Source organism: Bos indicus x Bos taurus, chromosome 9 (assembly GCF_003369695.1).
Source record: "Bos indicus x Bos taurus breed Angus x Brahman F1 hybrid chromosome 9, Bos_hybrid_MaternalHap_v2.0, whole genome shotgun sequence".
Classification (NCBI taxonomy): Eukaryota; Metazoa; Chordata; class Mammalia; order Artiodactyla; family Bovidae; genus Bos; species Bos indicus x Bos taurus.
In genome coordinates, this window is record NC_040084.1 from 94,098,539 (window position 1) to 94,125,473 (window position 26,935).

At 42.1% G+C, this 26,935-nt stretch overlaps 1 protein-coding gene across 9 annotated transcripts in view; it reads left to right on the forward strand.

Moving 5' to 3' along the window:
- ARID1B (AT-rich interaction domain 1B) overlaps positions 1-26,935 on the forward strand; it is a 439,749-nt gene that overhangs the window by 357,034 nt on the left and 55,780 nt on the right. For 4 of the 9 annotated variants that reach the window (XM_027551921.1, XM_027551917.1, XM_027551916.1 and 1 more), the window contains 3 exons: positions 2,876-3,055; positions 16,281-16,608; positions 18,259-18,387. In XM_027551921.1, the coding sequence (XP_027407722.1) occupies positions 2,876-3,055; positions 16,281-16,608; positions 18,259-18,387 (637 nt within the window). The remainder of the gene's footprint in view (positions 1-2,875; positions 3,056-16,280; positions 16,609-18,258; positions 18,388-26,935) is intronic. The other 5 variants (XM_027551924.1, XM_027551920.1, XM_027551919.1 and 2 more) reach the window with 2 other exon arrangements.

Genomic DNA, 26,935 nt, shown 5'->3' on the forward strand with positions numbered 1-26,935 from the left:
TTATAGCTCAGAAAAGAGTCAGGGAAATTATGTCACCTCCTTTCATTTTCTTGGGAATTACATGGAAAGGGATGAGTCTAACCAAAAAATAAAACAAGATTTCAGAAACCTCTTGTAAGTAGTGCCATTGTAAAAGCATACAGAGAAAAGAATGGAATTTTTTTTCTGTCTGTATTTTCATTTTAATCTCTATAAAAGGAGGTGGATTCCATACGCCATAGAACCTTGTCTCCAAGTTGTAGAATTTGATGTTGTTACATATTCCATTTGGATTAACTTTAACATTTCACCTCTTTAGGAGCCTTGTCACAAACTTATTTTCTGCAAAATTCCAGTGATGAGTGAGATGACTCAACTGGATCATGGCATCATATATGTACCTATTTTTAAGGACTGAATTAAGAGTCAGAAATGATGAAATAACTTGCCAGATAAGAATTCTTAGAAGTCATTTGAACAAACCTTAAGCTTATAGTAAGCATCTGAGAGGCAGCAATAACTTAAGGATGTGCTATATTACACATGTTCTAAATCCTTCAGCGTGGACACTTCTTGGTTGAAGTGAAATTTAATGCTAAAAAAAGGACACATATTATTTTCCTTAACTAATGAAGAAGAAAACAGTCATTCTCCAAAGAGAGAAAGGAAGAAAAACTTATACAATCTGTATGGAATTCAGACACATTTTTTTATTAAACAGGACTCTGTATGAAACTCTTGAGAATTTTATAGTAAGGCTTAGATAAATATTTCATGTTACATCTGAAGATGCAATCATTTATAGTAATTTTAGCACTCTGATTTCTGTTTGTTTTCAGATTTGAAAAAGCAAACATTTTCTATGATGATTTATATCTGGGAGCTGCCAATTGAGCCCAATTTAACAAGCCTTATCTTTATAAATAAATGAAATAGGATAATAAGGAACAGCTCTACTTACTTGTATTTTATGTCTCTCTTTTCAGACAGAAGCAGTGTTAGAAGATTTTTTTTTTCTTACTGAAATGTAAACCATGGCCTTTGTAAACGCCTTACTCTTTAACCCTCTAAATGTAAGCTGATCTTGGATGCAGGCACCATCTTTCCCTCCGGCTGCCTCAGGAGACTCTCTGGAAGCTACTGCTCTTGGTTCTCCAGAGCAGATGGAACCCACCCAACTCCATGCTTGCCACTGTTCTAGAGCCTTCAGCTGACAAGCGGGGACTCTCACCAGCTCTAACCCCTAGGTTCTGGGAATTGTTTTGCAAACTGCCCTTTGTTAGTTTGCTGGTTTGATAATTTATCTTTTTCTTAGATACATGTTTTAACATGGGATATTCTTTGTCTAAACGTGTATTCACAGTTCATCCTGTGTATAATACTTGCTAATGTTCGGCCAAACTACTGATGAATGGGGACATACCTTGACTATAGTCTTTCTCAATTGAAAGATGGATTTTCTTTATCCATTGGCCAGTTATCTGCTCAGCACCTACCATGTGGTGCTCAGCACTCTGTGTACAAGAGGAATTTAAAATTCGTTCATTCAGTACATAGTTGTTGCACCTACTATGTGCAAACATCCAACTGGGCCCTGAGGGTACAGCAGGGGTCACATAATATGATCCCTGCCTTCCTGGGGCTTATGTTCTAATGGGAAGAGAGAGGTTAAGTGAGTCAGAAATAGAGTAAGCTGATTACAGGTAAGGAAAATTGCCATGAGAAAAGGAGGCACCATGAGGGAGGGCAGACCTGGAGGATGGGAAGGAACCCGCAGTAGTAGAAGGTTCTTGGGAGAGGGGACCGGAGAGAGAGAGACTCTATCATGGGAAAGAGCTTGACGTTGTCTTCTGGGAAGCATGAGAAGGCCGTGGATTTCAGGGTAGTGAGGAGGAGAGAAAACTATAGGAAGTGGGGTTAGAGTGAGAAAAGCAAACCTCAGACCACACAAGGTCCCAGAGACTATAGTCAAATGCTGGCATTTTACTTCGGATCCAGTGATCCTGGGGACAGGGGTGTTAGGCAGAGAAGATAACGCTCTAATTTCTAATTTCCTTTTTTACTCCTGAAAACCTGGCAGCTTTGTGAAAGTGAACCAAAAGTCACAAAACATGGGGTAGGCTGAGAGGGGTGAGCCAGACCATGACAAGGTGTGGGGGGAAAGACAGGAGCTTTTATAGACATGGAAATGGAGAAGAGAGATGACCCGAGATGCATTTCAGAAGTAGAGGCAACAGACGTGCTGATGGCTCCATCGCACCATAGGACGGGGTGGGAGGAAGGATCACGGGGGTTGTGCTGGGGACACCATGGGCAGAACTTTGCAGGAGGAAGTCAGAGTGTATTTGGAGTAGCAGAGTACATTTCAGACCCTCCACCTGTGTGCAGTATCCCCTAGGGAACAGTGTGAATCAGGTGGTAAGTCTCAGCACTGCAGGAGTCAAGGTGAGCAGCTGTGACTCCAGGAGGTCAGAGGGAAAAAGAGAGTTCTATGCAGAGGAGAGCTGGGTGCTGTCCTGGGCTTGAGAGAGGGCTGGGGTGTTTGAATGGCAATATGCAGCCCTGAGATCCAGAATTGAGCCAAGACTCTGAGGGATGCACACACCATGTCCAGCCTGGCAAGAATGGATGTTAGGAGAGGTTAAGGTTACTTGCCTGTTATCCCTCTTCTCCTTTCCCTAGTTTAAGTGTTAAATCCATAGTGTTCCTAGGAACCCTAATGAGAGACTCGGGTAGCCCCCCGGGCCCTCTCGCATCATCCACACTGGGTTGAGATGTCTTTCCGTGTTGCGTAGGGGAATCCCACAACCCCGATCTTCTCCCGTCCACCTTGCACACAATTCCATGTCCACTTCTGTCACCTGCATTTATATATTTCCATTTATTTCTCACTTAGGTTTTATGGCAGGCACACAAAGAAACCCTCAGATGTCTCAATATGGACCTCAGCAGACAGGACCATCCATGTCGCCTCATCCTTCTCCTGGAGGCCAGATGCACCCTGGAATCAGTAGCTTTCAGCAGAGTAACTCAAGTGGAACTTACGGTCCACAGATGAGCCAGTATGGACCACAAGGTAAAGAAAAGTTTCTCCAGAATGCAGTCAGTAGGTTGTAGAAATTTTGTTACTATGCGAGTCCTTTCAAGACCTCAATGTTATAAACATCTCTTAAGATCCCATTGTTACCTGACAGATCTGTGAGGTTAATGCAAACCACAGCCCTTTGGTTTCCCATAGTGATGGGAAGAATAATTATAGCGACTATTCATTAAGCATTCATGCATCAGACACTCTGGTAAGTGCTCTTCATACATGTGTTATTAATAATGAAGGAGTGAACCCTTGTTTCTGTGATGTAGCTGTAAATGCTTATTGAGAAAGCAGCACAGGCCTTGACCTCAAGAAGTTTGATTCAAAACTTAGGTTATTCTGTTGAGTCCTGATTCTGCCCCTCCCTGTCTGTAATTACCTTTGTAACAATGTGCTCCCTACTCAGAAGGATTGCATCCTATTACTTTTCCTCCTAATCTGTCCCCAAAGTGCTCTCTCAGGTAAATAATAGTTCTAATTTTCACAGTCATTGCCAGTTTTACTCTTAGAAGACAGGACAAAGCCTGAAATGGACATGTCTTTCAAAAAGGAAGATAAGGCATGAGTAGAAAAACAAGTGGAACCATGCCCAAAACGCCCCATTTACATTCTGCCTTCCTGGACATTGATGTCTGTTTTGTCTTACATGTGCAGAATCCTTTCAGCAAGGTTTTTAACCTGATACATATTTTTTTCTAAGTCACTTCTAGCAATAAGGAATTTGAATTTAGCACCTTTATATTTTGTTTATTTAAAGTAGACATTAATGGATAATTTAGAATGAGCTAATCTGGCACAATTCCCAGAGTTTCCTCACTTCTGAAAATACCAGGAATGTTCCAAGTGAAGGCAGTGCCCTCTAGGAAACTAGTACAATGTTCACCGCGCCTCCACAGCCAAACCAGGTCCCCTGACTTACTAAAGCTGTAATGTTTCTCCCATCCAAGTACTAGCCAGCCCGACCCTGCTTAGCTTCCTAGATCAGACGCGTTCAGGGTGGTATGGCCATAGACAAGCCTTAATATTTCTTAGACTGTCCATCTGGAAAACGTGCTGTGCTGATGCCCTTCGAGCCTCTCTAGCCACAGAAGTACCTGCAAGGCCAGACGATTCTTTAAGGAGGAGGCCAGGTGCCATCTCAGCTTTTTACCTGGTATTTCTCAGGAAAGCTGTCCTTACCTCATAGTTTGAAAATTCTCTTGTTTTCTGAAGATCTCTTTCTGAAGGATTTTAAACACCCTCAGTACTATCAGTGTAGCACCATCACCTCACCTTATGTTGCCCTGTTATTTTGTATTCTAACTATTTGTGTTGTTGGGAAACTGTATTAGAACACCCAAAACAAATGTTTTCCATGGCCCTTTCTGCCTCTGTCCATGAGCATGTAGTGAGAGTGATATAAACGTGGGTTTGACTTGATTCCCTACCTGCCATGTCATAAGTAGATTTCTGTGTTATTAATTCCTATAAAAGCTCTAGGAATTTAAGGTCCTGGTTGACAGCCAGGGTCTGCCTAGTTCCCCATCAGCCAAGGTAGTTGTGACATGTAGCAGTTTGTTGCTGAGCTAAGGCAGGACGTGCCACTCAGCTGTAAGAGTGCCTGCTTGCCCTCTGTGCCACTCAGTGGGCATCTTCAAAACTGGGGGAACTTTGACGATCTGGAAAGGACAAAAACTATAGTGAAAATTGGGAAAGCAGCTTATAAGTTGTGACACGCACAGAAAATGTGAACTTTTACTTAGAATATAACTGGAGACAAGGCCAGGGCCTTATTCTCAGAGTTAGGGGTGGCTAGGGCCTGGGACTTACCAATGCCATTCCAAGGGTTTCATGTATATAATCTTGAAAACTGGCCACTCTACTCTGAAATACTCTTGCAATCTCACCCTCTGCTGCTCTCAAATAAGGGAAGGTGGGAAGGCAGAGCCTTGGACTATCTGATGAGGCTTGTGTGAATGGCTAATAAAGCACTCATACTTTAGGAGTTAGCTAATAACACAGAAGGTAATTTCCATAAAATGGGTTTATCCTCTGAATAAACCCTCAGTTTTCTGGAATCGTTGAATAGTAAGATTCTTGATTTAATAGCACTGCTCCTGTGAGAGTTCTCACCCAACCTTTGGAAAATTGCTTACTCTCCGGGGTTTACTTTTTCTATAGAAAATGAGAAAATTAGATTGTGTTACCTTGGAAATTGCTTCTAATTCTAATGTTCTGAGTCTAAATTTTGCTTCGACTCCAGCACCTTTTTACATTAATGTGGCCCACTGGATCCACTGCATAACAGTTTGGATATATAGTCAAGAAGGTTGTTGTTTGGGAATTTTTTGAGGTATGAATACTAAGTTTAGGTTGGACAATTTAAACTAAGGCTGACAGTTTCCACACGTGGCATGTTCTAACTTTGCGCCCTAGGCAGTGTTCTCCTTCCAGGTGGCATCTCCGGCATACTCTGTGCTCCCCCCACCCCCTGGGCTTCTTGACTGGCTCCCGAAGCGTGGACTGAAAATCCGTTTTCTGGTGCTCTCGGTACAAATCTGAATTGTTTACTTTCCTCCTTGTATTCCCCCTGTCGTCACTGAACAAATGACAGGAAATGACAATCATAACTTGTATTACTCAATCCAAGAAATATTCTTACCTTTACCTTTCTCTCTTGATTGATCCTTTTAAACAGAGACCCAAATGAAGTATTTTTTTTTCTTTCTCTTGATTAACTACTCAAATTATTAGTAGAATATTCAGCTTCCATCTTTGTTACAGGTTTTGATGTCTGGAAAGAATCACTTGTGCAGAGATCCACAGAGTCGTCGTCATATCTTCTCTGTTTCTAGCTAGATGGCTTTCTTCTGTGTTAATGTTTTTAAGAGATCTCGGGGGAAGATACTTTACAGTCTCTTTTTGCTAAACCTTTTTGTTGTCAGGAATAGCTTCTTCAAAATTATTAGTAACAGCAGCCAACATTTATTAAACACTACTGAGTCCTGGACTTGGTGTTTTTCATATATTAATTCATTTAATCCTCACAACATGCCATGTTATAGGTACCACTATTATTCCACTTGATAGACAAAGAAACTGAGGCATGCATCTCATAAACACCTTTGCCCAGGGTACACAGTGGTCATACTGGGATTCAAATTCAGGTATACTTTCCCATTTTTCTTCATTAACAGGAAACCTGTAATGTCATCCCATTTTTCAAATGAGCAGGTTAAGTAATTTACCCACAGTCCCACAGCTGGTCAGTGCAGAGCCAAGGTTCAAACCGAGAAAGACTTCAGAGGCCACTCAGAGTGCCTGCTGTGTCATTTCCCATGACTTGGATACACTCCTTCCTGCTGGTTCCTTCAGTGAGCTGCTGGAGAGACAGAAGACAGACTATGAGCCTTCAAGGAGCTTTGGGGAATATAGGCTTGAGATACACCAAAAATACTAGAGATTAAGAAACAGATTCCTATTAAGAGGAAATTTTTTTAATGTATATTAATACTATAAATTATTAAATATACAGATGGGATGAAGCCAGTCTAAATGTGCAAAAATGTTTAATTGCAGTGTATTTTATGAAATAGTGCTTTTCTACCTTCAAGCAGACACATATAAAATAACTTCCCTTACAAAGTGTTTGCGAGTAGAGAGGGCCAGAGAGACTTGGCTCTAATAAATAAAAAGGAATTCTTTAATTGCTGTGTTAATTATTAATAAATGAATTTGTATGTGGAAAAGGGAGCCGAAATCCATTTCATCTTCATAGCCTTTCTATTTCCTAAGGACAGACACTTTCTTGTTCGTATGTTCTCTAGGAACAGTGTCTGTCACAGACTGTCCACAGATATTTTTTGCATATTTGTCACTAATTGCAAAAAGTGAGGGCCTAGCCTTAGTTGTGGAAGGAATTGGGAGTATTTTCTTGGGCAACTGATAGGAGTTCTGAGCCGTGATTCCCCTCTAGGTGTCACTCCTGTGTGAGTGTCTGGGGCCCCCATGTACAGCTGTAGACATTGCACACCGACTCAGCCTTGGTTTTATGCCTTAATTTATATAGTTGTCTTAGGAAGCAGGGAGCTTATAAGAAGATGAATCTGACTAGCCTTTATTCCTAAAGTACTTTGTCAGAGGTGCTTTTCAGAAGGGTTTAGAGTGCTTCCCTCTAAAATAAATCAGATCCCAGTGGAACTCTTCCTTTTCCTTCATTCATTAAAAGTCAGCAATGGCAAACTTTAAATAATACCTAGTTGAAATGAATGCAGCTCCAAAATAGTGAATTGCACATTAATAATCTTATAAGTGTTTCAAGTCAAGAGGAACAACATATAAATGTCAACCAGTTGGCAGCCCACCAGCTACTGCAGAGAGCCTTCTAGGCCATGGCATCCTTGGGGTCACCACGACCCATGATTTTAGTCCCCACTCTTGCTCTTAAATTAAGCTGAATTCAGCCTATCTTCTACAGAAGTGAGATGTGTCTGCCACATGGATTTATTCCCTCCCCCCACCCCCGTGGACAGTGCTGCTAATTGGAGATCTTGTTCTTTGGCTTTCCAGAGGCTGGTTTGTGTGCAGGTCAGTCCTGCATCAGTTTCACTCATTTCTCTCCTGAAACAGGTTGCAGTGCTCTTGATCATTTACTTCATCCTGTTAGGTTAACTTGATTTTTTCGTTAAATGGACAGTGCTAGGGATAAGTATTAATTCCATAGTCTGTAAGGCTTTGTTCAAAAATTTCTAAATCTTTATCTTGCTCATAGTAGGAAAAAACAAATTGTAGCAGATCATATTATAACCAAAGGTGATTAATGGCCTCATCTTTTGATGCTCAAATTTAGCCTTCAAGTTATAAGGTTTAAGCTTGAATTTTTCTTAGCAGACTGATAATCATTTTGACTTGACAAAAACCTGAGAATTAGGCAAGAAGTAAGGAAAATTTAAAGTACAAATCAACTTCACAGTAAGAAAGAACATACAGCAACATGAATTTTGACTAGTGTGAAGATAATTATTTCACTTTACTTATTAAAATCAACAGCACCTGGGGTGCCAGTGTCCCCTCCGCCCACGGTCATCCTGTGAACTTGGACCGCCGGCCTGGATCAGGACAGTTGGTGGCGGTGTAGAAACGCAGGATGTGGACAGGCTGCTTGACTTAGTCTTAGCAAGCTGCCTTTTCCTGAGGCTCACAGCTCTGCCATTTTTTTAATTGCTTGTTTTAAAAGAAATGACTAGTGTTCAATTCTGTAAGCATTGGCACCACCGGTCCTTTCTGAAGGCTTCCTGCACCTGCCGTCAGGTGAAGCAGATCAGAGCCCTCCCTGCAGGGGGCGCTATTCCCCCACCATCCGTGGGTGTGCACAGGGCGCAGCAGCTCTGAGCCCAGGGAGGGGACGCAGGTGCTCAGGCACCTGTGACAACAGTGACTCTGAGAATCCTTCCTTCCTTACCATGGGGCTTTTACTGTTTCATGCTGAATTTGGCTACTGAATTAAGATGATTTTACATTTTTTTAGGTCAGTAGTTACTTTTTCTTATGCTTTACTCTGAAATAGATTTGAATATCTGTGCATATTGAAAGTAAAAGGAGGCTCATGATACAATATATAGTAAAAAAGAATTTTGCTGGTGGAAAGTTATCTTATCAACATTGGAGCAGCTTCTGTCTGTTCCTTGACAGATTCTAATCATTGTTAGCGTCCAACAGTAGTTACTGTGAATATTTTTTCCCCATAGCAACCACAGGAGATAGAGAGTTTTATGTTATACCCTTTGTGCAGATGAGGAAACTGAACATTGTGGTGACCAGTGTCTTTGTGAAGGTCACACACAGGCAAACATTTATGCCCTGCTCCTTGAGAACCTGTGCTCCTCTCTTCTCTCCTTGCTCTGAAGTCAGAACCAGCATCCGACTTGCCCATATGTTCCTGGGCCTGTGTGTATGTCAGCCTTGATGGTGGTGGAGAGGCGCCGACATGCCACACAGCTCCCTCTCCACGGCAGCTCTCCTCAGTCACCCTCTCAGGGGAGCCTGCCCTCTCCACACTGTCCAAGCTCTCCCTGCTCCGTTTTCCATCAGAGCACTTGGCACTGCATGGCATGGTCTAGATTTATCTATTGACCTATCTCCTGCCACCAGAGTGGAAGCTCTCTGCCTTTGCTCACTACTACATCATCAGCAATGAGCAGGGAGCGGGCACAAAAGAGGCTCTTAAAAACTATTTCCTGAATGGATGGAGATAGTATTCCAGAGATTCAGATCCAGTGCTCCCTCTTGATGCTGCTTTGATGCTTGATGCTTATTAGGTTGACTACTCAATGCTTAAGAATTATCTTTGGGAGATGGCACTAAGGATTGTTGTCTATTTCTCTCTGTGCTTCTATATTTTCTGTATTGAGCTTGCATCACTGTATAATTACATTTTAAAGGAGTTAATTTTTATAACATAATGGGAGAAAGCTACCAAAAGTGAAACATTAAAGTCATACTGTAAGGTAATGAATCTTTCCATTTCTTTTACAAGCTTTATATAATACCGTATTGCTTTTGCATTTCGAATACTTTTTAAAATGCATGTTGACCCGTGGCGGATTCATTTTGATATTTGGCAAAACTAATACAATTATGTAAAGCTTAAAAATAAAATAAAATTTAAAAAAAATAAAAATTAAATTAAAAAAAATAAAAATAAAATGCATGTTGACCTAGGAAAAATGTGGTGCCTCATGTATCAGTTCAAAAGATAAATTATCTCAATTTTCACAAATAGTAGGGTTTACTACAACTTGGGGTAAGTGCGCTTTCATATTGAATCTGTGGTCTTAGCTATTCAGTCAGTTTCTGTCCTAAATCTGTGCCTGAAAGCATAGCACCATGTGATCATTCTGATTAGAAAAGTAGCATTGGAAGAAGGTTTTTGAAATACAACTTTTTTACACAGCAAGGATCTTATTTAGATGAAGAATGCTCTCAAAATCATTTGTCATTAGGAAAATGAAAATTAAAGCCATAACAGTATCCACAACACAGCTACTGGAATGGCTGATATTTTTTAAAATTTTGCAATATCAAGGATGTACAGTAGAGCACTTGGAACTCTCATATGTATCGTAGTAGAGTTTCTTACAAAGTTAAAAATGCACTTAATGTACAAAGGTAGCAGTCATCCCTAGAGTTTACCAAGAGAGATGAAACATATCCACTGGGAGACCTGTGTGCAAATGTCAGCAGCTTCAGTCACGATTGCCAGAAACAGGGACAGCCCACATATCCCCAGAAAATGGAATACTGCTCAGCAGCAGAAGGGAGCAAACTCCTGATATGCACAGCATTATGGGTGAATTTCAGAAGCACAATACCGAGTGAAAGGAGCTAGACTCAGTACTATATGAGTCACTTTACATGACATCCTGGGGAAAGCAACACTGTAGGAACAGAAATCAGACCAGTGGCTGCCAGGGCTGGGGACAAGATTGACCACCAGATGGCAACTCTTTGTCCTGATAGAAATACCCTCGCCATGTCTTAGCTGTGCTGGTGGTCATAGGGCATGTATGCATGCTAATGCATAGAAATTCTGCCTCAATAAACATGACAGATGTAGTAGTAAATGTGTGTAGTAGATAACCATAAAAAGTGCTGATTTAAACCTAATTCACAAATGTGTTCATCATAATATATAGCTAATTATTCATTTTTTTCAAGTGTCTATTCTGTGATTTGTGCACCATTTTACCCTCCACAGCAAAGGGAAATAATATAGGACCTTGCATGCAGTACTTGTTCCTAAGTCATTGTTGGATGGTTGAAACCAAGAAGCAAAATAAGTGGAAACATTTAATAATTCCATAGGAGCCGTAACCTTGGAATATTAATATTAACTAGCAAATTTTAAAATTGCGGAGTCAGGTATAGAGTTATTTGTGATCCTCCTAAAATAATGCTGAGGATGTGAATAGAGTGTAGCTCCTGCTTCCGTTATCTGGTGCTTGAATACAGCTCCCGGTAAGTTAAAATCTGAATTCATTTGGTGACCAATTTTCCAAAGCTGGTGTGCCAAGATGAACCCACTTGAAAACTGTGGGCTCTAGGACTTGGCTGCAAGGCCCGTCCAGCTGAGGTGGGCTGGCCTAGCATCTGCTGCCTTCATTGTGCTTAATGCTGGACCCATCTGTTTTCTGTCAGAGCCAGTGCCAACAAATTACTAATCTATTAGAGAAACATGGAAATAAGATTGCACTCCTCATTCCTGGCTTTTCCTCTCATATTTTGCTTGGCTTACATATTTGGTTTTTATTTATTTTGGGGAGAAAGATACATTATTGAGTAGGTAAAGTGAGGGGGGTGTGAATCATTTTTTACTCCTACACATTTTTAAAAGATTATGGAAAAAAGATTATATTAGTGATTATTGATAATGTTATTGTTGATGATCATGGTGATAGCTATAATTTATTAGGTAATTCTATGCTTGGCACTGTACTAGTCACTTTCTGCCTATTGCCCGTTAATATTGTTACTTTATCTGTCAAAACTCATGTTCCAAGAGGTTAAATAAGTTGTCCAAGGTGGTTCCCCTAGAAAGTGTCAGAACCCAGTATCAAATCCAGTTTCTACAGCCTGTGCTTTGTCTGTTGCTGCCTCTTAAGCCGTTTAAAGCCTTTAGAAACCATTTTTATCCAGGCATGTGAGTTTAATGAGGAAAGTCTTTTAAAGTTTCAAGGAGAAGAAAAGGGAACTTTGTATTTCTTCCACCAAATAGAGGCCTCTATAATTAGAACATACTCTCTTGACATGTGCTTTTGAGTGCCAGTTTGTGAAATCAGCCCAACTGATTGAGGGAAAATAAGACTGGGAGCCCAGCTTTCAATGGGCCTTTCTAAGCACGAGTGCACGCATGCATGTGGGTGCGTGTGGTGGTTGTGCTCTGATGCATATTCTCCCGGATTGCAGAACGGTTCCTGCTGTGCAGTGAAGACCAGCTGTGGAACTGAGCAATGCTACTGAAACAGAGCTCTTCTCTTCTTATCACATAAAATGAATGAGAAAGATAGAAGACGGGGACAGGGGTACTGAACATCTCAGGTGTTTTCCTTTGTGGTTACTAAAATACAGCCCCTGATTGGCAGTTAAACCCAAGGTGCAGGAACCCAGAGGGACAATATTTCTCTGTTCCAAGTATGAGCAGCATTCTACTTCAACTGTAAGCAGGATTTAGCAAAACCAAGGACCTTCCTCTTATATCAAGTGCATTATGGGCTTAGTCTGCAATAACCATGTAAATGCTTGTTTTCTGAAACAAGATTAAAAGTCATTGCATTTCCTTCGAAAGCAAAGGGTACATATGTTTTCACTGAATAAAGTTTCTTACCAAATAAGTTACTTACCAAGTGTTGAGGGAGGGAGAGTGGAAACTAGCTACAGAGGAACAGGAAGAATATGTGGATTAATTTCGTTTGCGTTCAAGCTACAAATGAGTTTATTTTTAATAAAAGCAAGAGCCAGGGAAGAGCACTGTATCTCACTGATGTTATCAAACAGTCTGTAGGGAAGGGCTGAGAGAGGACGGGGTGGCGAGGGGTGAGCCTTCATCCTGCCACAGAGCAGAGTTCTGAGGACTGTGCTCTGGGAAAGCACAGGAAGAGGGGAACACAGCATCTTGTCCACTGCTCTGTGACCCCCCCATCCAGTGTGAGCATAAGGCGCCCTTTCCTCTGAGATGGTGCCATGGGAAAGTAGACGGGGATCTTCCATGTGGTCCCATGGGACACATGAGCAGCTTCAAAGCAGCCTCAGAACTTTTTATAAAGAACTTCAAAATTGATAAACAGTGAATGTTTGTTTACCTTTTGTGTTATGTAAGTGGCTCAGTCATGTCCGACTCTTTGCGACCCCGTGGACCCACCAGGCTCCTCTGTCCATGGAATTCTCCAGGCAAGAATACTGGAGTGGGTTGCCATTCTGTTCTCCAGGGGATTTTCCCAACCCGGGGATCTAACCCAGGTCTCCAAATAGATTCTTTACCATCTGAATCACCAGTGTTTACTTACAAACAATATCAGGTTGATTATTTCTGCAATGGCAGGGTATCTTCTTGAAAATACGGTTTATAGTTGAGGTGCTGCTATAAAACACTGACTCGCATGCAACTCAGGGGCACCTGATGTGATTTGTATTGAACTTCTGCTGTCCCTTCTCCTCCCTTTGATTTTCCTGCCCATTCCAGCTCCTCAGATGGCCAGTGCCTTGCTCTCTTGTTCCTCTCCAGCCCTTGGACTTCCAGGAATACCCAGGGGAAAGTAGCTGCCACCTTTAACAGGTCACTTTCTGTGCTGATGGAGCACTTTCTTAAGGAGCTTGTCCCAAGACTGGTCTGTCACAGGGCTCAGCAGCTTGTGGCCACTCTGGCCAGCCACTGTGTTTGTAAATAAAGTTTTATTGGAACACAGATGCTCTGATTTATGTGTGTGTCACCTCTGGCCACATCAAGGCGGCAGTGGCGGTTTAGTTTTGACAGAGATCATCTAGCCCACAAAGCCTAAAATACTCACTCTTCATATACTTCATGGGCAGCCATGTGAGAGAGAGAGTTCACGGGCAGCACCTAACAAAGAGCTGACATCAGTCACTGTTGAAAACTCTGGGCTTCTTACAGATTTGTAGGTGCCCTTAAAGAAAACCTGCTTTCATGATTGGGACCATGCTGTTATGTCGGTGTGGTTTTCTGTTAAGTATTTGAGAGGCCATTTGGGTGCAGCTAGCGGAATAGGGTATTCAGACCACGGTTTTGAGGCCTGTTAGCCACATGACCTTGGGTCAGGTCACTCTGCATATCGCCTCAGGCTCCTCCTCCCTGAAGTGAGGACGCCAGTGACTGGGCTCTCTTAAGCTTGACATAAGGATGAAAGGAGGTAATGCTGAGAACTTGGAGCTGAGGTTAGCACACAGGAAACATGAATTGCTGGCTTTTATTGTTGTTGCTGATCTAACCCAGTTTCTGCTGGAAAAAGCTGAAGAAGCCCCTCCTCACCTTCAGAATACGCTCCAGGCTGGGAGGCCTGGTGAGCGGGGCCCCCGCTGCGCCCTTCTCACAGCCACGCTAGCTCAGCAGTGCCTTGCTCTCAAGTTCGCCCTCGCTGTCAGCGCTGTTGTTCACTGCCTCACCGACGGGGGCTCTCTGTCCTCTTCTGCGTTATTATCATCCCGCCAGTAACCTCCAACCATTTCTGTACCCGTATTTGAGACACTTTACACATATTACATCATTTAATCCTAACAGCAACTCTTCAAGTAGACCGAAATAAAGAGGATCCTCTTTTTTAAAAGAAAGAGAATGAAACCAAGAAAAATTAAAACAACTTACCTAAGATCCATGGTTGGTATATTCACAGAGTTTTCACTCAGCCCCAGTTCTCCCAGATCCCAGAGCCTGCCCCACACGGATTTCTGGGTCAAGACCCAACATGGTTTTTCAAAGACCTTCACTCAGTGCCTCCCCCCTCCACAGATGACCCCCTGTATCCCTACCCTACAAGGACTTACTCTTCTTTCTCTTACACGTTTTACAGTGCATTATCTTTTCTGTTTTTGCTTTTGTATTTTTTCTTGTCTTTCCCCTGCTACTTCACCTTGTACACACACACACACTCACACACACACATACGCACACTCACACTCTTATGCTGTGAACTTGAGTATAGGAATTGCATTGTATTTAACCTTACATCCCTTGTGCCTAGAACAGTTACGTTGTGTAGATGAGATTCTTCCACGAAGTGGTAAGGACAGGTAGAGAAACACTAATCCATACTCTCCAAACACTTCTCCTTTTAATATATTTCATTTCCACAGTCACTTATTGGGAGGCAGCATATTTTATTGGTTAATTACATTTGTTCCATAATCATTTGGCTTGAGCTTGAATCCTAACCTACTAGCTCTTGATTTTCTTCTTTTGTCAATGCAGTCATGGTCGTATCCGTATTTCATATAGTTATTGGAGGAATGAATGAAATCATAGGTGCAAAACACTTAACCTGATATCTCACACATAGTGTGCATGGTTCAGCAGTTGTTGTTACGAAGTGGCATTATACATGCCTTCAATTTACTTGACTGTAATTTATGTACCCTCAACCAAAATAAAAGATGTGGAAGGAGAGAGAAAACAAAACTATTGAACTAGTCCAGACCATCTACTCCAGGAGCATGTGCCCCATGTGAGCAGGGATGGGAGGGTGACATTGCAGACGTTTATCTCAGTCTCAGACCCTGCCTGCTTCCTGTAGTGCCACCATCCTGCTTTGCTGAGTGCCATGCTTGTGCTTAAAATTTATTTATAAGACATGGTGCCGGGTACAACCCAACCACTTTATCTGGTGCTCAAGCGAAAAAAAAAAAATGTCTCTAGACACCAGAGAAATGCCGACTGGGTTGGACTAATTGTAGGTTTCCACATGACCCCTCCTGTGGGGTTTTGAAGGGTAATTTTGATCATATGTGCATGTTTCCTTATACCTTCTGAACACTTTATTGTCATGTGGTAGTGGAGAAGGCAATGGCACCCCACTCGAGTACTCTTGCCTCGCAAATCCCATGGACAGAGGAGCCTGGTGGGCTGCAGTCCATGGGGTTGCGAAGAGTCTGACACGACTGAGCGACTTCACTTTCACTTTTCACTGTCATGCATTGGAGAAGGAAATGGCAACCCATTCCTGTGTTCTTGCCTGGAGAATCCCAGGGACAGGGGAGCCTGGTGGGCTGCTGTCTATGGGGTTGCACAGAGTCGGACACAACTGAAGCGACTTAGCAGCAGCAGGAGCAGCAGTGATGTACTGGTGCAATCTCAGATTGGAGTACACCTAGGGACTGGGGGCTAAAATAATTATTTTGCTTGAATTTTGATAATAGCATGAGATGTTGAATGAGCTGAAGCACCACTCAGCACTCCGTCTGTATCTGTGCAGAGATGGTTTCAGAGTTCAGCCTGGGTTTCTCTCCATGTTTCAGTGTCCTGTGTGGCTCTTTGCCTTTGGAATGTACAGAGATCATGTGTTTTGAGACATCCAACCTCATCAGCACCAAAGGGGAAGGGTTAATGAGGATAATGACTAATATTCTGTGTTGATCACATCGTTGGACCAAAAGTACTTCCAGTGAATATTTTCACAAGTTCAGATATTAAGAACAAGGCTCTAATTTGTGTTTGATTTTTGTTTAGGTAACTACTCCAGACCCCCAACATACAGTGGGGTGCCCAGTGCAAGCTACAGCGGCCCAGGGCCCAGCATGGGCGTCAATGCCAACAGCCAGATGCATGGACAAGGGCCAAGCCAGCCGTGTGGTGCCATGCCCCTGGGACGAGTGCCATCCGCAGGCATGCAGAACAGACCATTTCCTGGAAACATGAGCAGCATGACCCCCAGTTCTCCTGGCATGTCTCAGCAGGGGGGGCCAGGAATGGGGCCACCAATGCCAACCGTGAACCGTAAGGCACAGGAGGCAGCTGCTGCAGTGATGCAGGCCGCTGCGAACTCGGCGCAAAGCAGGTATGCCGTTGGGCGGGCAGTCTGCACAGACATGTGCACACGCGCGGAGCCAGAATTGGTCATCCCGTCAGTGGGGGTGGAGAGCAGCAGAGGGCCACTGTGCTTGGCCTCCCCTTTTGTGTTACATGTTCTCTATCAGAGAGGCCAGAGAAGTAAATGATAGACTGTGTTCTACGAGACATGGAGGAAGGAATCCGTCAGTTATAGGAGGTTATTTGAAATGGCTGAGAAGAGTCACTGCACCTAGCCACCCAAAGCCAGTGGTGCAGGGTGCCTCTGTGGCTCCATTTAACACAGTGAAGCTTAGGCAGGAGGGTATAAAGCCTAGAAACTGGCCCAAATCTAAACATTCAAAAAGAACGCCTCCCTTTTTTGTTTTTAACCTCACTGTAGAAATCCTTATGAAATAGGAACTTTGTATGTGCACATATGTGTATTGTGTGTGTTTGTCTAAATGTATACGTGTGAGATTTATTGCTTCATGTTCTTATGTTGTACTTTTATTTTTCTGGGCATATGTCTCTCTCTGTCCAAGCCAAAAGGCAGTTAGCAAAATAATGATTGTATTTCTGAACGTTTAAGTTGATAGAGCAAGGCTTTAGCCTCAATTATTTACTTGTTTTTAATCCTGAAAAAAGTCTTGAAGTAAATACTTGACCTGTTTTAAAATAATTGAATTAAAAGTTCATGAGGCAAAGTGACTATGTTTTAAAAGACTCAAATGAAAAAAATGTTTCAATTTTGTTTAACATATGTTAAGATGTTTAAAACAAAGGACACTGAAAGATATGTAGTCCATGGGGTCGCAGATTCAGACATGACTGAGCGACTGAACAATATGGTATCTTCAGGAGGAAAAATAGAAGATTCTGATTTTGTCAAGGTGGAATAAGAGTTTGTGTGTGTGTGTGTGTGTGTGTGTAAATGTATCCTTTTGTTACTTTTCCTCTGAAGCTGCTGTTTGAGAATGTCAGGGACCCTTCCAGTCTCACTATTTGCTCTACAAAATATTTCCTTTGAGGAATCAAAATGAAAGTCAGGTTCTCTCTCTTACCCCCTCCCCCTACCTCTCTCACTCTTACCCATGTTACAGTGACTTAGAATCTTCTGAACCCCAGCACTATACCTCTGAACTGAACTTACACAGGCTGCAGAGAGAAGGTTTTAATATACCTGTCTGTGAGCACTGGTTGGGCCCATCCAGTTGAAGTTCTAATTTAGGTTTAAATGAATTGTCCATTGTCACAACTCAAAAAATACACAAGTTATTTCCTTTTTAAGGAGAAAATATTTGATTGCATATGACATGAAGCCTTGAGTAGTGAGCTGGGAAGACGAAAACTGTAGAAATTAAGACATAGTTGTTTGATGAAAAAGCTTTGCTGTGTTCCCTTTCTGAATCAGTTTATATATAATTTTATATAAATTAATATACAAGTATACATCCAAGCGTTTTCAGTTTCTTTTTCTAATCAATAGACCATTCCAAAGTCTTGCCTTCATGTTCCGCCCATCAGAGCTCTAATATGGAGTATCAGGCCACCCTCTATAAGCCACCACACCTTGGTGTGGAGATAACGTAATGGACAGGGGGATTCATACTTGTCTATAGAACAAATCCAAAGAAGCTGTTCTTCTGTTCTACTTTAGGCCACCATACATTAGGTCGCCTGCTTATCCCAGCCAGTCTGGGGCTGGCGGACGCCCCATGTTTTCTTCCCAGCACCCCAACTATGGCAACTCTCAGGCTCCCATGATGCACCAGCCTGACCAGTACGGGTAGGTAGCCACACACCCTGACTTGCTGCGGGACCTGGGCATTTGTTTAAACTGTTAATGAACATGCCATCTGGCTGCAAAAGGAACACCCAAAGCAGGAGGGTGAAAGACCTAAGAGAAGATCCATCTCAGAGGGGGTTGTCTTTTACTTTTGTTTGTTTTGGGTTTTTGTTTGTTCTGTTTCGTTTTTTCATTCTCCCCGGCAGTACTGTGGTAGTTTGGTAGAGACCTGCATGTTGTCCCACCCACCCCCCGATTCTGTCTCTGCATGGCTTCGGCATGGCTTCTTTCCTTCATGCCTGAGAGGGAAACAAAAACTTTTATCTGTGTAAAAGTAATGAAGTCACCCGCTCTGGCGTCATGTCCCCCACCGTTGTTGTCGTGTTGTCTAGGTGTGTTGTGCAGCACTGTTATCATGACCATGTTAGTGTCATTCCTGCCACAACAGCGACCTGCTCCCACACACCCCCTGAATTCAGAGAGCAGCAGGCTCATTGACGAGAGCCCCACGCAGGAGGCAGGGCTGAGGTTATTAATAGGACTTGGGAGGGTCTAGTGACATCACTGAGCAAACATCTGTATCAAAGATTTCTATTCTTTCCTTCTCCCAAGGAGGATTAGAATATCGAAGTCACCGGGAAAATAAAACCCAATAATCCAACACAGGATTTTTTTCCCCAAACACAGTGTTGCCATGTTATTATCAGTTTCAACACAGGAATTACATACAGCAACAAAAAGTATCTCTCTCCTTTCCTGCTACAAAACTGTAATATCAGGCTGTCACTGTCTTTATGTTAGTAAATAATCTTAAAGTATATTATTATTGTGTGTTTAAGCAAAAATATTGTTAGTGATCTTATTTAACATATAGTAATGATAAGATTATCTCGTGTAGATTGATTTGTGTTCAGGAGCTGCTTTCAGTAGAAAGATAAAACATTTTTGTAAAATAAAAAACAGGGAACAATCAACTAACTTTGTTTAAAGACTGAACTTACGTAATTGTGTTTCACTACTCATTATGAATGTATGACGCAGCTTTTTAGTAGCTTTATGTTCTATACATCTATTAGGCAACAAGTGCAAATGATAATTTTGCCACTGAAAGTTCTAGATCATGTAAACACGGTCCTAATTGTCACAACAAATAAAGACTTCTGTAAACATAATCCTAAAATTGAAATAAGTATGGAATGAGGTAAACATACTTATTTTGGAGAAATTGCCTTTCGTCTTTTTTCCTTTCTTGTGCTACATTCAAGCTCACTTCCTGAGTTGGTAGGAAGATAAGAGGGGAGAAAAGCATTTATCATCAGCTGCTAATCCATAGGCTCTGTCCTTTACCAACTCAGGAGTCCTATTTAGACCCACAAAGCTAGTTTGGCTGGGCCTTGCCAAGCCACATTAAGCAGCTGTGTAAAATGAATTTAAATGGCATGCATCAGAGTAAAATCTCTTCCACTGGGGCAGAAAATCAATGTTCGCCAACCAGCACGAGAAGATCAGATCTGCATTTCAGCCAGCAGCATCCAGATAGCTTCCTCAGAATTCAGCACCTCCTCCTTAATTAAAAATAAGGAAAAGAAAGATGTTGGCGTGAGTCCGTAAATTGTATGAAACCCACTTGGCAAAGGCTCATCCTTGCAGCCCCATTCCTATTAGCTCTGAATTTTGCCGTTTGTGTTTACACTATTCTTTCTGAAAAAGAAAGTTTTATTTCTATTTTAAATCTTAGTTCCTTTGCAATAACCTGTAACCTGTTGTGCCCTCCCTTTTTTTTAAAGCAGAAGCTTGAATGTGAGAAAGCATATGTAGTACATGTTTCAGTGCTGGTGGTTAGGAAATTTGATTTTCAGCATTGTTTTTGCTTTACCTAACACCTCCTCACAGCAAATTGTGCTTTTGCTTTTGTTTTCTTTCCTCATGGATATAGCTCTGTGAGGTTAAAGTTAGGGTGGCAACTTGAAAAAGCAGTTCACTAAATGGCAGATTTTAGGGAAGAAATAGCTCAAATCTTTCAAAAACACAGTATTCAGAATTTGTTATAATGTCTTCTTTCTCAAGTCAGAATCCCAAAGGGCCTAGAGCCTATGAGGGAATCTGAGAAAGACAGATTAGTGATGAAGGGAGGGAGTGAGTGTGAGAGAGAGAGACTGTGTATGTGTGTGCATTTAGAGACAGAAAGCTAACTGCAAAAATGAAGGATTATGGCAATTATGCTTTAGAGTTTCTCAACTAGTTGGATATAAGATAGTTTAGAGGAAAAAAAACAGATTTAACTAGTTTTACTATTTCCTTTCTTAAGAGTGACACTGAATAAGTTAAGGAACATATGGATGAATCAATTTTTGTCACTTTTTGAGTGAAGGACTCCCTCATTCTGATTTTCAGACAATTTACAATAGAATGTTATGAATCTTACTGTTCAGTTACTAGATTAGCTGCATAATACTAGCCAGTAAATTGAAATGAACAGTTTATATGTAATATCTGTCCAGGCTACCCCCCCATACACACTTGATATACTTTTTACTCAGAAGATGCCTTGCTGTATTCAGTTTTAAAACATTTCTAGATAATGTTCTGTTCTTTTGAAGCCATGAGAAGCAGAGAGTGGGAAATACGAGTTGTCATACTAAAAGCCTAGTCAGAGCTGGCAGATGACGTTCACATTCAGTCCAATTCTGGCGGCAGTGTGTAGCATCACTTTGGAAGAATTCTGAGACATTGTCAAAGTGCCGGCGAGCCAAAGTTGGCCAGCAGTTTAGGAAAGATGTTGACTTACTGCTTGTAAAGAAGCATGTCCATGAATCCCAAGCTGTAACATAGTCCTTCACATTTGTTGAATGATTGACCTCTGTGCTTAGCACGCATATACACACATGTGAAATCAATTTTCCTCAGTCATTTAGTGTGTTTTACTTTCATTCATTCCTTCTAGGTGCCACCCACCTGGTATTGTCCAGCAACTGACATTTTTGCTCAATACAGCTGATCTGTGGATTTAGATATTTCAGCATTATCCAGATTTTTTTTTTCCTTAGAAATGAGCTCCAAGGAATATGCATGACTTCAGTGAATTTACAGAAGGCCTGGCAAGCCCTAGATCTTTAGGCCATGGTAGATTTTTATTCCTTGAAATCAGCCAGCCAGAGCACCTCCTGTAGCTCAACCTTAATCAAGTCTCTAGTATCTTGAGATGGTCTGTGTCAAAGTCCTGGCACAGAACTTTAGAGTAGTAATATTTTCATCAGAATTGATTCCAAGAGGATATAGAGATTCACTTGTACAGTAACAGAATTTTAGAGCTGGAAGGACTTTAGATGTCATCCAGTCTGTACCCCTCAGTTTTATGATGAAGGAAACCAAGACCTACAACATTACTGCCATGGTTATTTAGTTACAGGAGGGGCAAAGCAGACCCCAGGGCCAGTCTCCTGGGCCTACTGCTCTTCCTGCTACTTAGTACTGTCTCTTTAGATATTCTTTTTTTTTTTTAAAAAAAAAGCTCTCTTAATTTTAGTTCTCTGTTATATCCAAAGGCAGATCTACTATTAGAAAGCAGATATTCATCAGTGTCTTACTGGCGACCCAACTTTATGTGTCGAGGTGTGGACTACTTGTCTTCATCAGAGGCTCTGTTTTGTCTGAAAGGAAAGCAGTGCTCTGCTGCTCCCCACGTAGACTCCCTGCGTGTCACAGGGAGTTTGTTTCTGGAGCCACATACTTCATGAGATGGAGTGACAGTTTACTTGGTGGCACACAGTTGGGCTTGAATTTCTATCCTTTTCACCCTTTGATTGCTGCCAATTACACTTTAACATTTTGCATTTATTCTTGAGACTGGAGTGTAGCTGTTAAAGAATTCTGAGCCATGCAAGAATAGAAACAGAAGTTGGCATTTTTACGAATGCATACATTTTCATGATGCTGTTACAAGCCATATCTGTCATCCTTTTCTGTCCCTGAGAAACTCCCCAGTGGACTAACTGAATATCAGATGGAGGAAGACTCTTAGACTGCTTAGTTTTGTTTTGTTTTGTTTTAAAAAGGGAGCAAAAATGAGTCAGTTTGAAAAGTCTCATTTCTCCTGTCTAGAAGGAATTGTTATTCTGGATATCACAACCCTGAGTCTGGAGACCTGCATTTTAATTCTTTCTTAAGTCATACTGAAAGATCAGATAACTGAAATTTAAATGCTTTTGCTTTTAGTAAAGTAGGAGATTAGAGATTTTAATTAATACTGTTTTTCAGTCTTAGCCACTCTTTAACAAGGTGAATAAATTTCATTAAGTCTTGGTAGCTGGATCAGTAGCAACCTAACTATTGGTGTTGGCACAGCTGACTGTTCTGTGAGAGTCTCAGCAGTGGTTTCTCTGCTTGGAAACGGCACACACACACCTAGGCGGGTTGGTGTGTCCTCGTGGGCCTCCATAGGCACTTGTGTCTGTCTTCTGTGCATGTGCACACACACACATGCACACACCTTCCAGCAACTATTCTTTAGTGAGGTGTATTTATAATTCATTTTCCCTGTTGCTATTTGCCAGCAAGGCACTTTTTCTCTATTATTTCCTTGAAGCCAGTGTGACGCAGTTGTGCTGATGGGCAAGGAGCCACTGATGTGGAAACATAGTAATGGAGATAGTGCATTAATGTGTCAAAGAGAAGGGGAAGAAACGTATGTGTGTCAGGCCCCAGCTATATTGGGCTTGAAGGGCTCTGAGTGATTTGTGTTAACTAAGAATTTAGCCCTTTGGATTTTGGCCAATTAGGTTTTAAAGTAATAGCTATGATCTGAAAAGCCATGTTATTGAAAGACAAAGCAAAAAGATTTCAAAGACTTAAATAGAGTTTTAATTTCTGCAATTAAATATAAGCCTTTGCTTTAACACTTAAACATGCTTTCATTTTTAGCTCCTTTTTTCTTTCAAAATTCAGAATTTGAATGAATATTACTATGTTGGTATTTTAAGATTATGATTTCAAATCTTTCAGTTTCGGAATAACTATGGCAGCCATAAACTACATTTATTAGTCTTCAAATTAAAAAAAAAATTAGTAAAACACAGTTTTTAAAAGACCAAGATCTCATTAAAGTTTAATGAGACCCAGGGAATCAAAGTATGAAATGTACAGCAAACCTTTTAATAGATTAGAGTCTGTGAAGTTCCTTAAATGACTGGATATTACCTAGAGAGATTTTTAAATAAAAACACACACCCTCACCCCAGTCTCACATCAGTGAGGCTCGGGAGCCTGTTTATTGTTGTAAACTGGGGGGTTCTGGTGTGGGGACCAGCACACTTCTGGGGCCTCCGTTAGAAATTCCTGCAGCTGAAGAGCCCTAATGAAAAACACAGAGGGAGGAGACAGGACAAGCCCGAGCTCAGATGACCTGTGCTTTGTACCTTGTAGACACTGGCTGAAGACAAACGTGGACCAGAGCTGGGGACACTAGGTAGAATTTGGAGAGACTGATGTTTAAATAGACCTGATACCTTAACTCAGGCTTAGGCGATCTTTTGTCTCATTTTCTACCTCTGAGTATCCTCTCAGATAACAGTAGCTTCCTGATACTCTGATATTCCAAGCTCCCCTCCATACCTAGACCTGCTTTCTCAGAAGGTCTCCTGTCCGTGTCCCAGTCTGAACCTCTTAGAGGGTGCCATCCTTGCTGCCTAAGCGAGCTCACAGTGGCATGTGTATTGGATTGGGCTCTCTAACCAGATGGCTCTCCCATCGGTGGAGCTCATGCCCCTCTTCACTTATCCAGGCAACTTGTCTTCGTGTCTGACCTCATGGGCTTCATGACATCTCTGCCTCCACGTACCACATACTTACACCAGACAAACAGATTATCATATCTAGAATCAGCACTGCAGTCCACCCATGAAAAATTCAGCAATAGAGCCCTGTCAGTCCCAGCTATTCAGAGCTGTTCAGGTGCGGCTGTTGAGTGATCACAAATATGTCAGGTAGTACTGCTGGCCTCAGCCCCAACCTGCAGGGCTCTCAGGCTGAAACCCAGAAGTGTCAAGTGGTTGCCAGCCTGAAATCTCATAACCTCAACAGAGTGTTGGACTGAAGGCAACAGGAAGAGTTTATAAGTGATGAAGAAGATGTGATCCAGTCTGGGGCAGGGGAGGTGTCGCGGGTGACCGTGTGAAGATCATAGGTGGAGAGGAGGCTGGATTCTCTGACAGCTCAGAGCACCTCTCAGCTGGTAGCAGCAAGGCTGTGGGAGCAACTCCCTGCGGCTGTCCCGATCTTGACCTTCATTCTTATTTTGAGCTCCATTTCCACTGTATAGATTAAAATACCCAACCGTAAGGTGGTGCCATTGGTAAAGAATCTGCCTCCCATTGCAGGAGATGCAAGAGACATGAATTCAGTCCCTGGATTGGGAAGATCTCCTGCAATATGAATGGCAGCCCACTCCAGTGGGAATTTTTCTTGCCTGAAAAATTCCATGGGCAAGAGGAGCCTGGCAGACTACAGTTCATGGAGTCACAAAGGGTCAGACATGACTGAGCACACATAAGATTTTGTCCCTTGTTAACTCTTATTGGAATGGTTTTGACTGTTAAAAACTTACCGGGAGGAACTTGCTGGATCCTGCCTCTCCTGCTTCTTTGAGCAGGTGAGACAGACATAAAGAACTATAGTTTTGCTCAGCTGCCCCTAATTTTGAATAGTGTTTCACCCAAACAAATTAAGTAACTTTGTAGTATTGATATGTTTCCTGACACTGCAGCCCTGGATAAGTGCATTCCTCCTTAGAGGCTTTTAGTGTTGCTGTAGTAAAGCATATGAAATGCAGATCTCAGCACTCAAATTCTGTTTGTTTTTCAGCCAACAGACTGATCCACTGGAGTCTAAGAAGTCTAAGAATGGTTCACTGGGGTGTAAGAAGTCTAAGAATGGTCCATTAGGGTCTAAGAAGTCTTAAGAATGGCCTGTTAGGGTCTAAAAAGTCTGAATATGCATGCGATTTGTGCCCTCTTGGTTGTTCCCTCCCAAAACGGTACACGGGTCAGCTCGTTTCCAGCTACTAATTGGCTCCTCAGTACCTGTCATGCTGGTTTGCTCCCTGTGTACGAGGTTCCCGTACCTCCAAGGAGACCCATTCCTGTGTCAGCTCTCCCTTATGGCTTGTACACATGCAGGGCGTGTCTTGGTATGAGGCTGGGAACTCTTGTCACTGACAAAGAATAGTCCCCTTTATAAGTCATTAGAGATCTTGAATGGTATTATGATCTCAAGATAAACTTTCTTAAAACAAAGACCTTGAATATCATGCAGTTAGAACGGGGCACTTTTTTCTTTCTATGGGGAACATCAGTGGTAACTCATTTTTTCTTTCACAAGGTTCAACAGATCCCATTTTTACCAGACAAGGGAACTGTGCACCAGTTATGGCTTATTAGAGGCTGGTTAGAAGCCACAGGTGCCAGCATCCACAAAGGTCCAGGGTCACCTCTTGCTCCAGGAAAAACAGGTTTGGGGCCCAGTGCTGCCCCCTGTGGCTTTCTTAACACCCTGCACTTCAGTTCAGTTCAGTCCAGTCTCTTAGTCGTGTCCAACTCTTTGTGACCCCATGGACTGCAGCATGTCAGGCCACCCTGTCCATCACCAACTCCCGGAGCTTACTCAAACTCACGTCCATTGAGTTGGTGATGCCATCCAACCATCTTGTCCTCTGTCGTCCCCTTCTCCTCCCACCTTCAATCTTTGCCAGCATCAGGGTCTTTTCAGATGAGTCAGTTCTTCGCATCAGGTGGCAAAAGTATTGGAATTTCAGCTTCAGCATCGGTCCTTCCAATGAATATTCAGGACTGATTTCCTTTAGAATGGGCTCGTTGGATCTCCTTGCTGTCTAAGGGACTCTCGAGTCTTCTCCAACACCACAGTTCAAAAGCATCAGTTCTTCGGTGCTCAGCTTTCTTTATAGTCCACCTCACACTTGCACTTGAGAGAATCATTGATGTCAAAATCTCTGAATGTAGCATCTTCAAAAGGGAGACTTCTAGACATTTTTTTATGATTGCCAGTAAACATTTCGTAATAACAGTGGGCTGAACAAACCAAAATCAACTTTGAGATGAAGAGAACATTCTCCGTTATCAATTACCAAATTTCAGGCAGCCAGAGAATTTTTGCATTTTCTTCACACCCCAACAAGGAAGTCTCTCACTTCAGAAGCCTGGAGCTCTGTTTGTTCTCCTAGCTGCTTTGCAAAACAAGGTGAAGACCAGTCAGCGGCTTTAGGAACAACTGAAACTAGTTACCTACACTGAGACAAAAAGGAAGTACTAAATCTCCAAAATTGCACAGCTGGTGGCATTTTCTAGTGAGTGCCAGGAACAGGACTGAACAGATTGGAGCCCTCTGAGAAGTCTGCACAAAGTAGTTAACAAAAAAGGGAAACAAACTTTCTGATATGGGCTTTTAGAAAGTTCAGGATGGCATATGCAGGATCCTTCCGCACTTGGTCGTAACAATTTCACTGAGATGCGGGGTGAAGGAGACAAGTGGAGACAGG